We start from the raw sequence: 12,021 nt of genomic DNA, 5'->3' as shown, positions 1-12,021 counted from the left end.
TTTAACTGTGTTCGAACGCTGTGTGGGTCCGTGGTGTTAACATCCATCTTGGTATCTTGATTCCTTGCATCATTTTTTTGCTACTGAATCTTACTTTTTGCCATAACCAACTTTTCTTTATATTTGTACTGTCTGTGACTCTTATAGTCTGCTTTTCAATATATCATTGTACCCCTTACAATAAATACCCCTTAATTCAAGTCTATCTTCATCTTCAGTCTGTGCCTGACAGAGTTTTATTTTTTCTTTTGAAATAAACTCACGGGGTGTTGGAATATTTCTGCGCACAAGAGGTCCTTGAATCATTTCGCTGTTGTCTTTGTTGACAGCAATGAAGGCAGTGAAAGAACTGCTCACTCCTGATTGGACACTGAGTTGCACCACCTTCTCCTTCACTCCTCCATCTTGCTGTCCTCTGTTCTCTCTCTCATCCATCTCCAGGGAGCGAATCAGAGTCCGAGCACCCAACCTGTGGACTGTTAGCCTGCAGACAAGAAGGCACAAAACCACAATAATTTCCTTTCCATCCATTTCCTTTTCATCACTTTAAAACAACAAAGATTTACACACAAGCAGGCTAACAATTTTGATCCACTGCTTTCCCAAAATGAGAACGTTCTTTATTTAAATCAAATACATGTAACCTAGAACAAAAAGTGTTAAACTGAGTGTTAAACTAATTCAGAATAAGATTAATCAGAAAACTACACAACATTTTTATCTTGTTCGGCATCACCACAATTGACATAGTTCCTTGAATGTTCCTTCTTTATCTCATCCTCTACCAGTAGCTGATTTTACTTAGACTTATCTATGTTTTTGGTAATCAATACATCTCTTTTTGTAATTTTATCTCCTTTATAAAAGGACCTCTCCTGCCAAAAATAATGTGCAAGTGCATTTGCTAATAGACAGCTTGGTACTGGATAAAATAGTATATCACTGCAAAAGAAAATTTAAACCACGCCCAGTCAGGATAGTCAAACAAATCTCTCAGTCTTCACTTCAGAACAACTTTGTACTCACGTTTACCTTTCAAACAAACAGTACTGTGATGTGACAAAACCAGCCAAAGCTAACAAAAGTATAATTTCTCCTAAAATTGCAGTTTCATGCTCCCAACTTTGCAGGAACAATTTGGGGATAACCCCTCGCTGTTCTAGAATGACTGTGCAACAGTGCACAAAGTGAGGTCCATAAAGACATGATGAGCGAGACTGGTGAGAACTGACCTGCACAGAGTCCTGAACTCAACGTGATCGATGTGTGACCTAACAAATGTCCTTTTGGAAGAATGAACAAAATTTACCAAATCTGTATACCCATATCTGTGTATTCAAAGGAGCTTGCAAAGAAAAGCGTCTGGACTTCTTTAAGTTGCTTGAAGCCGTTTCACCTCTCATCCGAGAAGCTTCTTCAGTTCTAAGGTCAAATGGTGGGGAGTCCCAGATTTAAACCTAGTGGGAGTGTCCCCCCACAGAGGGACAAGAGGACCCCCTGATGATCCTCTAATCGCCTGAGCCAAGGTGTGAAACTGGGTGTGGGTCCCAATCAGCCAGAGTTTCGGGTGAGCTCATTGTGAAACCTGGCCCCACCCTATTATGCAAATTCCTGAGGTCAGATGGCCCAGGATGTGAGTGGGCGTTAAGGCGTCTGGGGAGGGAACTCAAAACTGGATTATAGATGGCAGAGAGTTGGTGTCGTAGACCACCGCCTCTGTTCAAAGATGGTCGCTCACAGTGGACATAGACGGCTTCTTTCACTCCTCTTTCAAACCATCTGTCCTCTCTGTCCAAAATGTGAACATTGGCATCCTCGAAAGAGTGTCCTTTATCCTTAAGATGCAGATGGACTGCTGAGTCTTGTCCTGTGGAGGTGGCTCTTCTGTGTTGTGCCATGCGCAACATAGACAAATCTCTATGAGACAAAACTCCAAAACACAGACTTAAGAATGTGGTGTATGCTGTACAGTGCAGCGAGGAATGCTCAGACCTCTACATTGGAGAGACCAAACAGCCACTTCACAAGCGCAGAAGTGGCTGTTTGAGAAAAAGAAAAAAAGAGGGTTGACAGAGCATTTTTCAAAGAAACATATCTTGAGTAATATTTCAATTTTGAAGTGAAATTTTCACAGCACTCATATGTGCCCACACCATAACATTTTTATGAAAATCGTAGACGGATAGGCAGAAGTCCCGTGTTGATTTTACGGAGTTACCCATGTATACACTGAGCTGGTTGGTTTTACTGGCTGTGCGAAATTTGAAGTTACTTTGGAAACGTTTTTTGTTTTGTTTTTTCGTACTTTGAGAAGTACAAAAAGAATAAATCAGTTTAAGAGATCCCTGAGCTGTGCTTCAGTTGAAACAAAAACTGGACCCATTTCCTAGACTTCAGTGTTGTGGTATTTGTTTTGGATATAGACATAATTAAAATAGTTTTAAACAGGAGTTACAGTAAAGAAAGGCTGCAGCTTAGCAAAAAACCCCAGGGTCACTTTGATAGGCAGTATAAATTATTATAATTTGCAATTAGGCAGTTAATTTAATTCAATTTGGATATAAGCTTAAAAATATTAGAGAAAAAAATAATGACCAGATGCTCCCCATGAGCAAGCACTTGGCAATAGGAGGAAGGAAAAGTTCTCTTTAAACAAGAATAAACCTTTGGCAGAACCAGGGTCATGGAGAGACAATCGTCTGTTGAGACTGTTTGGGGGTGAGAAGGAGGCAGACAGAGTCAGTGAGTGTGTGTGTGCACTTGAGAAAGTGTGAGAGAGAGTGAGAGTTGGTACTTTTAGTACTCTCGCTGCAGTGTTTTCGATTAACTGAAGTTTTTTTTGTGGAGCTTTTGCAGTGATGAATAATAATGAATTACAATAGTCCAACCTAAAGCAATAAATGCTCTAATTTTTTCATTAACAAATTTCTCAGCATCACTTTGAGACAGGATGTTTCTCGTTTTAGACATCTTGCACAAATAAATGAAAATAGTGCTAAATATTTGGTTAACATGTCAATTAAAAGATATATCAGATCAAAACTGGCTCCAGGATTCTTCACAGCCTTGCTGTAGTTCAAAGTAAAGCTATTAAATATCTGGTCAGACACAATGTTGTGAAGATTTTTAGGGTCAAAGACAAAGCTATTTCTTTCTTTGGCTCTCGGAGGAGGCGGACGCACTTTTTCTCCTCTCCCTTATCTTCCCTGCTAGTTCTTATGTCCTTGTCTAGTCTTGTGTCTTTTTTGTATTACTTTCCCTGGAACACTCTCTCACAGTCTGTATCTAAAACCTAAAAGAGAATTATGGATTTGATCAACTGGTCTCTGAATGCTATTGACACCCTTTAATGAGAAGTCTGGGCTCGGGAGAACCCAGGTGCCCTGGAGGGACTTCCCCTGCCGGATACACAATGGAAAGGTGGCAGAGGATTGTGTGCCTGGCGGGACTGTTGATCGAGGACGCTGAAGATATCTACCTATTCGGAACCATGATAACAGGGTTCTTGCTGATCGGAGCTGACTTGGCCCTGGCTTATCGGAGAATTAAGAGAGCAGAACCGGCTGTTCAAACCCCCACAAGGCTGCCCGCTGGGATTGGAACGACAGGTGCGACTTCTCAGAAAGGGCTCACTGAAGGTAGCATGGTTAAGAGCTTGGAGGCGCTTACGACTGCAGTGAATGCTCAGAATAACACCTCTGAGCGTATGTATGTTGGATTACATCAGGAAAGAATCAACTCAGAACAACATCTCTGGGCGGAAGCTGGATTACATCAGATTACAGAACCTGCTATGTGAGCACAAGAGAGACAAGACCACGGAATCGACGGCTAATAACATCATGGAGAAACTCGCAGCTACTAACGGGAGATTGAGAGACCAGTGTCAGAGTGTTAAAAACAGCTTGAAATTCTCATGAGTTGTTTGCAAAAGAAAAATCACCATCATAATGCGGCTACCCCTTCGGCGCCAGCGGTGGGCTCAAGGCTGGAGCCAAACAAAAACTCCCTGATAACGACTGTGTTGAGTCTGTTCCTTCCCATTCCCTACAAGGCCACCTGGGTTGGCTGGAAGACTGTTTACTTAGCCTGGCGGGGCGAAGGACACTGTCTCAGCTGAACTCTGGACATGCATACATATACTGATACTGATAAGCACTCACTATCACCCTCCCTATCCAACGCCACCTCCAACGCTTACCTCCCCCATGATGTGGACAGCTGGAGGCACAGTCGAAGATTGCAGCGGTCCCAGATCAGATGTACACACTGGAACACTTTCCCATGTTGCTTGTCTGTGTTTATTGTGTTATGGTGTGTTGATACCTGTGCATTCCTGTATTATCCTTTTGTGTTGCACATTTCAATGTTTTTTTCCTCGCTACCTGGCCTGACCTGTCTCCCCAATGTGATGTTTGTATTGTATGTACGGTTAGCAAGGTCTGTCATCTTGGTTGTGGGTTAAAGACCTGCAACTGACAAATAAAGGCTATCTCATAACATCAGTTTAGTCTGAATTTAGAAGCAGGAAATTAGAGTTCACCGAGGTCTTGATGTCTTAAAGACATGACTGTAGTTTGATCTATTGATTTGTGTCACTGGGCTTCATGGAGACAATGTTAAGAAAGCAAAATGAAATTTTAAGATTTTTAAAGAGAATCTGATAAACATGGATAACAGTGTGTCGAACTTACTGTAAAATGTAGGTGTTATTTTGCTATTTAAGTCCAAAAATGCTTTTAAAAGATAATGAAGCAGTATTGCCAGTGGCTATAATTTCAAGATCTATTATGGAATAAAGTTACCACTTACCTTTGTGCTATATTTTCTGTTTATATCACTCACATTGACAGAGGATGGTGACCAATAGTCCAGACAGATGTGCTGCGTCTTTCTGTACTTAACCCCAGTTATCAGGCTAAAGGAGTCGAAACAGCATCTTGCATAGATTCCTTTTTGCTTCTGACAGATTTGCCTCTAAAAGGTCAGACAGACTATGTTTTCTTCTCTAAACAAACACTATGACTGTCAAAAAGAGGCACTGAGGGCACAAATTAGTTGCTGTTGGAGAGGTACCTGTGTGGGTCAAGCTGTTTGCTTGACGTGTATTTTACAGTCAAAATGGCAGATTGTTGCACAGTAATTTTTTCACTTGAGGTCAAGAAATGGCTTCTTGATTTCACAGAAACTGCGGACTGAGATTCCTCTGTCATGTCTAAATGTTTGTGATCAGTAATCATATACTATTAGATATTATGATACCCCTAATCCAAGAAAATAAGATTAGAAAAAGTGAAACATGTTTAAAACTAGACAAACACCATTAGGTCTGTGTATTATTAACTGTTTTCTAGTAAGTAGAGTTATGTTTCTGAAAATATTGTTTTAAATTCAACACTCGCATTTCAAAACAGAAGTGTGCCGTTTGTGTTAAACTGTTTTACCCAGTGTCCTCTGCAGGGCTGAGACTGAAGTGCAGCTGGTTCTCAGAGGGATGACCTGCCAGGCTGTACTTCACCGTCACACAGCCCTCTGCTGCCTCTGAGCTCTGACACAGAATCACAGGGTTAGAAGTCACGTTAATTACTGTCATCAAATACCTAAACAACAACATGAGAAGGTGCTGCTCTTACCTGTCCACTGAGCTGGGCATAAATCAGTGACCTCTGACCCTGGAAAAGTGCTGTGATTGGTGGAGAGAGGACAGTGACAGACACTTCCTTTGGTAAATCCCATGTGACTGAGATGTCGACCACAGCCGGCTGCAGAGCAAATCGCAGCGACTGCATCACCTGAAAAATAAAGAAAAACTCTCCAAATTTGCTGCTTCAATGTTTAACTTGACATGCTTGACTGCTCTTGCTCTTGACGAAGGCGGTCGCACTTTTCTCCTTTACTCCTCTCCCTTAGCTTCCCTGCTTAGCCTCTTATGTCCTTGTCTAGTGCCGTGTTTTTTGTGTTACTTTTCCCTGGAACATTCTCTCACAGTCTGTTCTCTAAAACCTAAAAGAGGAATTATGAATTGGATCAACTGGTCCCGAAATGCAATTGACACCCCTTTCTCAATGAGAAGTCTGGGCTTGGGTGAGCCTGAGTGCTGAAGATATCTACCTATTCGGAACCATGGTAACAGGGTTCTGGCTGATCGGAGCTGGCTTGGCCCTGGCTTATCGAAGAATTAAGAAAGCAGAACCGGCTGTTCAAACCCCCACAAGGCTGCCTGCTGGGAGAGGCGTGAGTTTCTCAAAATGGGCTCATTGAGTCAGCACGGATAAGATCTTGGAGAGGCTACGGCTGCTGTGAATACTCAGAATAAGATCTCTGACTGCAGACTGGATACATCTCGGAAGGGCTAGCTCGGAATAACATCTCTGGGCGGAAATTGGATGACATCTCGGGGAGGCACACTGCCGTGAGTTCTCAGAAATCGGCTCCTTGAGCACAAGAAATGACAACATCACAGAACGCAAGTATGGCGAAGCTCGCGGCTCTCCAACAAGAGATTGAGAGACCAGTGTTGGACTGTAGAACTGCTTTGAAATTCATATGAGCTGTTGGCACTAAAGTAAAAAGCACCATCACTTCATGCGGATAGCCCCTTTGGCACTAGCTGCGGTCTCAAGGCTGGAGCTGAACAACAACACCCTGATAACAACTGTGTTTAGTCTGTTCCTTCCCATTCCATGCAAGGCCACCTGGGTTGGCTGGAAGCTGTTTACTTAGCCTAGCAGGGCGAAGGACACTGTCTCAGCTGAACTCTGGACACGCACACACATACATATACACTGATATGCACACACTCATCCCCCCTCCCTTTCCAAACGCCTTCGACGCTTATTCCCTTCTGATGCTGCACCCTTTACCCACCCCTGTTGCTTGTCATGTGTTTCTTTGGTGTATTAAGAGTTTTTTCATGTGCTATGTGCAGTGGTGTTTTTTTCTGTTCTCAAACTGATCTCCCTGTTGGAGCTCAGTCTGGGGGAGTTATTTTTTTCTCCTCATCTTTCCTCATGTGGTGCATTTTCCATTGTTATACCTCTCTGACCTGTCTTCCCCATGTGATGTTTGTGTAATGTATGTATGGTCGGAGGGTAAGATGGCGCCGCCATTGCGTGCAATAGGTCGGCAGCCTTATGAAATTTCCCCTTGTGGGACTAAAGGTATATCAAATCAATTCAATTACTTTTATTCTATATGTATAGCACTTCAGTTTTTGATTAACAACCACATATTAAATATTAGTATGCATGTCTGAACATACACATAAACAGACACATAATCAACCTTACAGTCAAACATTTATTCCAACATACAAACTATGGCCCAAAATAGAGAGGAAAAGATTAAGGGAAAGTTAACCAATAAAAATGTGCTTTCATCAGTCGTTTAAAACAATTACAAAAATTCCAGATAAGCTGAAGAGTATTCCAGGGTTTGGGCACCACGACCTCAAAAGCATGATCACCTCAAAGTCAGAGGGGAAAAAAACAAAAAAAACAAAACCTATATGGCCCAGAAATGATCTGCTGTGTATCACATCTTTGGAAAGCTGAGTTCAGTTTCTGAACCTGATTACTTCCACACCTGTTCTTAATGACGAAATCACTTAAATAGGAGCTGCATGACAAAGTGGAGTAGGCCAAAAGATCTTCAAAAGCCAGACATCAAGCTGTGATCCAAGGAAATTCAGGGACATATGAGAAACAAAGTAATTAGATCTGTCAGTGTTGAAAGCCATTTGTAAAGCTGTGGGACTCCAGCGAACCACAGTAAAAGCCATTATCCACAAATGGCAATAACACGGGACACTGGTGAACATTGATAGCAACAAATATTTCTGGCACAACTTCACCAACTTCCAAAGTGCATGGAGAAGACAAAGATCTGATGACACCGAGACTCCAGCGACGCTTAAGATTCTAGGGAACAACTTTATTAAGTGAACAACGCGTTTTGTCTTGTGGCCTTCATCAGGGTTGTTGCAAAATGTCCAAGAGTTAATGTTTAAAGAAAAAAAAAAAGGAAACAGAAAAAGAGAATTTCCAAGTGGACCAATTACAACTCAAGAAATAAACCAGCTGACCAATTGACATTAACGAGGTGGTATTGGTTCATTGGTTAAGCTACAGCCAAAATAGATTCTGGACTAAACCACTACAAATTAAAAGGGAAGGGGGGGGGGAAATCCCAACATTTCTTAACATAATACATAATCAATATTGCACAGAAAAATCCAAATAACTTAATATAAAAAATATAAATTAAAAGCTAATATGAGTACAGGAACATTAAAAGAGTGCAAAGATGCAAAAATCTAGTTAAAAACATAGAAACATAGTTGCTGCTAAGGGTGGCCCAACCAGTTATCACACAGGGCGATGTAGGTTTGGACTTTTCCCCCTTTAATATAAAACTGGTTAATTTAGAAACTTCATTTTGTGTTTATTTGTGTTATCTTTGTCTAATATTCAAATTTGTTTGATGATCTGACATATTTAAGTGTGACAAATAGACAAATATAAAATAAGGGGGAAAACACATTTTCACACCACTACATTGATTAATATGAATTTGTTGAATAAATATGCAGAAAACCATTTGCAAGCAGTACCAGTGATGCCATCTAGTTTTGTATTCTGGTGATAAGAGTAGCATGATCAGTGGTATCAAAGACTGCAGATAAGTCAAGCACAACTAACATGAAATATTTTCTCTTATCCGAGTGCATAAGAATACCATTAGCAATTTTTTTTTCTTTTTAATAAAGTTGTTTCAGTGCTGTGGTTTTGTCAATAACCAGATTGAGAAGCAACAACTTTCTCGAAGACTGGAAATTGGCCCATAATGACCTAAAACAGTGGAATCTAAGGAGGGATGTTTTCCCTAGAGGAAAGACGCTGGGTAAGATAAATGGAATGATTTATAATAGAGAAAAGCCAAGGACAGATGACAAGTAGAACCTGCTAATGAATTTAGGACAGACAATGTCCACTGGGCAGGAAAACGTGTGCAATAATGGGACGTATGGGACAAAAGTGGGTGAAATAATGTCAAGGAGATATGTTGAGAAAATTAGTTTAAACTCTAAGAAGAGAACTGATCAAGAGATTTGAGTCAGTTGAAGACACACAGACTTGATGCAGTCACTGGAATACATGGCAGGGAAAGCAGATTGAGGAAGATTAAGGAATCTGCTGATGGTGTCAAACAAAAATATTGGATTAAGTTTATTACCATTAGTCAAACCAGCAAAATAAGATGTAATATCTTTTATAAGTTGGTGAAGTATGTTTAGTAAGTCCTTCATATAGTGTTATTATCCTACTTCATAATTGTGTTAAATGTCTTACTTTTGGTTGCATCCTGTCAGTCCCTGTGATGAACTGAGCGTGACCTCCTCCTTCTTTGGCCATCCCATTGATGAGAGCAGAGCTGGCCCCTTCCCCAATCCCAAAAGAGAAACACCTGCAATACAACAGTTTTCTTTAAGTACATGTTGGACATTCTGGGAATTGTGTAGATATAGTTGTGTTTTTGTGGTTTCACCTGTGAGAACCTGAATTAGTCTTCACCAGATCTATCACTTCTTTGGTGTTCCCCACCTCTCCATCAGTAAAGACAAACAGCTAGAGAGGAGAGTTGGCACAAAAGGACATAACATCAGACCCACAAACACACAACTTGTTCTGAGAAAGTGGCCACTTTCGCATTACTTTCATACATTGTTTTAGTAACTATCCAAAACATACAAGTTTCATTATATAATTTTTCAAGGGATCTTATATGTGTTTTCACACTTATATGCTTTTCATACAAGTTTCACACAAGACAGATACAAACTTTATAAGATTTATATATATCTTTTCCATATGGGTTAACTCTTCATACAACATGTCTCTTTCACATAGTCACAAAAATGGGTGAATACAAGCACTTTGTTCTATGTCAAAGCACTTTTCTCTAGCTAACGTTTCTAAAGTCTCCAGTAAATGAATGTAAGCCAGTGTCTGTGTTACCTGTCTAAGCTGACTGGGAATGCAGGGCTGGTTGTAAGTATGTTTGAAGGGCTCCAGGATCTTTTTCTATATCCAAGCACTTTCTATCAAGCATTTACTCGCACACATACTCACTCTGCATCATGTGCATTGGGGCTCAAGAACACACTGGTGTGCAGCCAGTGATCGAACCACCAACATTATTATGAGCAGATCATCCCCAACATGAGCCATAACCAGGAAAGTGTCAGACTGTGTGTGTTACCTGTCTTGGCTGATTGGGAATGCAGGGCTGGCTGTAAATATGTTTGAGGGGCTGCAGGATCTCAGTTCCTCCAAGATTAGCCTCCATCTGCTCAACTTTCTTCAGAGCCTCCTCCATGGTCTGCTGGCTGTACTCCACACTCTTACTGCCATCACATAAACACATGACCAAAACATCCATTCAGATATTAAAGAGGCCCTTTCTTGGGGTGACCGATATGAGGGGAGACTCACGGGAAGATGTGTTCATATCCAGACCCAAAACTGTAAATGTTGAAATAGCAGCCCATTGGTAAGCTCTTCAACAGGAGCAGCAGAGTATCCTTAAGAGAACAGGATTGTGAGGGATGGAAAATATGGTGAGCCCACTATGTGAGAGGAACACTATGACAGATTTTCTGACTGTAATAACTTAATACAGATACCCTGGCACTGCTGATGCGAGTTTCCTGCTGCTTGCTGTTTGCGATAGGACAGCCCATACTTCCAGATCGATCCATTAAGAACACAAACTCTCCACATGAAGCCATTGAAGACATCACAGACTGGGGGAACTCAGGGTACAGACTCACCATCACCACTGAATCACCCATCAGAGAGCCTGAAAAATAAACAAATTTTAAAAATTACCTAAATTTGCTTTTCATTGTTTGTTCAAAAACCTAAAGAGTATAGATAATAAAATCTGTATTTGCAGACCAACTACTTCACTCATTTTCACTCACCCGGCTCAGCAGAGGCCTGTCCTGCCTCCACCACAGCAGTGGGCTGGTGAGCATCTTTGTAATAAATCAGCAGTTCAACATCTCTGTCAAACTTGTGTCCTGCAGCCAGCTTGACCTGCACACCACAAACACATTCATATTTAATTCTCAGTTATAAGTACAGAGCAGACACAGCAGCACTCTACCTACCGTGGCCTGGGTTTGATCAGTGTTGAGGTACTGGAGAGGGTCCAGGGAACAGTTGGACTCTACTTTAGAGATTGGACGAGGAGAGGACACTCGGGCAGAGAAAGACAGACTGTAGGGCACCAGAGAGGCTGGAACAGAAGTCACCTGGACTCCTGCACCTTCACTACCTGTACTTGACATTAGAGATAGTTGCAAATCACTGTGGTACATTTTTACTGGGACTCATGCTTGTTACAAGCATGATTGTTTTGTGATAAATATTTAACTAAATTAATAAGTGTTGGATGATTTTCCTACCCTGAGGCTGGTATCGAGGGTTGAGCACAGCAGGCAGACAGAACCTCAGACCATCATCAGCCTGCACAGCCAGCTCAGTCACGTACTCCAACCTGATGGAGGCGCTCTCTCCTGGAGGCAGACTGCCCACACTCAGAGAGAATATATCTGGACTCTGATCGCTCTCCTCCAATAGGAAGGCCTGCTGACCGGAGCTCAGAGCATCATCATACTCCTCACGAGCCTGAAGGACAGGTGACACATGTCAGTGACATTCACTGTGTTTATTGTTATTTTGAATCTTACTTATAATCAGGTTATATTTACTGTCCAGCTCACCTTCTGTTTCTCCTTCACCTCAGCTACAATCTGTGTCTGTCCGATCTTAGCACTGAAATGACAGACAGCAGCATCTCCAGGCAGAGGGAAGACAAAAACAGCCTCTAATGGTTTGTCCTCCTTATTCTCGTAGTTCAGGGTGGAGACCACTGTAGCCACATGGTCCCTCACCTCCAGCTCCACCTCAATGCTCTTCAGAGGAACTAAAAGAAACAGAACAATCATAAATACAT

At 41.6% G+C, this 12,021-nt stretch overlaps 1 protein-coding gene across 3 annotated transcripts in view; it reads right to left on the bottom strand.

The window, feature by feature from the left end:
* LOC147314420 (von Willebrand factor A domain-containing protein 5A-like) overlaps positions 1-12,021 on the bottom strand; it is a 36,371-nt gene that overhangs the window by 10,473 nt on the left and 13,877 nt on the right. For all 3 annotated transcript variants that reach the window (XM_086261340.1, XM_086261341.1, XM_086261342.1), the window contains exons 3-14: positions 11,789-11,991; positions 11,471-11,693; positions 11,174-11,340; positions 10,985-11,099; positions 10,685-10,860; positions 10,494-10,582; positions 10,261-10,405; positions 9,547-9,626; positions 9,351-9,465; positions 5,634-5,792; positions 5,445-5,548; positions 264-484 (exon numbers count right to left, since the gene is read on the bottom strand). In XM_086261340.1, coding sequence (XP_086117466.1) covers positions 264-484; positions 5,445-5,548; positions 5,634-5,792; positions 9,351-9,465; positions 9,547-9,626; positions 10,261-10,405; positions 10,494-10,582; positions 10,685-10,860; positions 10,985-11,099; positions 11,174-11,340; positions 11,471-11,693; positions 11,789-11,991 — 1,797 coding nt within the window. The remainder of the gene's footprint in view (positions 1-263; positions 485-5,444; positions 5,549-5,633; positions 5,793-9,350; positions 9,466-9,546; positions 9,627-10,260; positions 10,406-10,493; positions 10,583-10,684; positions 10,861-10,984; positions 11,100-11,173; positions 11,341-11,470; positions 11,694-11,788; positions 11,992-12,021) is intronic.

The sequence above is a fragment of the Aulonocara sp. 'chitande type north' Nkhata Bay genome, linkage group LG14, assembly GCF_057382095.1.
Source record: "Aulonocara sp. 'chitande type north' Nkhata Bay isolate Kocher_YH1m ecotype deep benthic linkage group LG14, A_spYH_male_GT1.1, whole genome shotgun sequence".
Classification (NCBI taxonomy): domain Eukaryota; kingdom Metazoa; phylum Chordata; class Actinopteri; order Cichliformes; family Cichlidae; genus Aulonocara; species Aulonocara sp. 'chitande type north' Nkhata Bay.
Note: the sequence above shows the minus strand (reverse complement) of the source record. Positions and strands in the feature narration are given on the sequence as shown.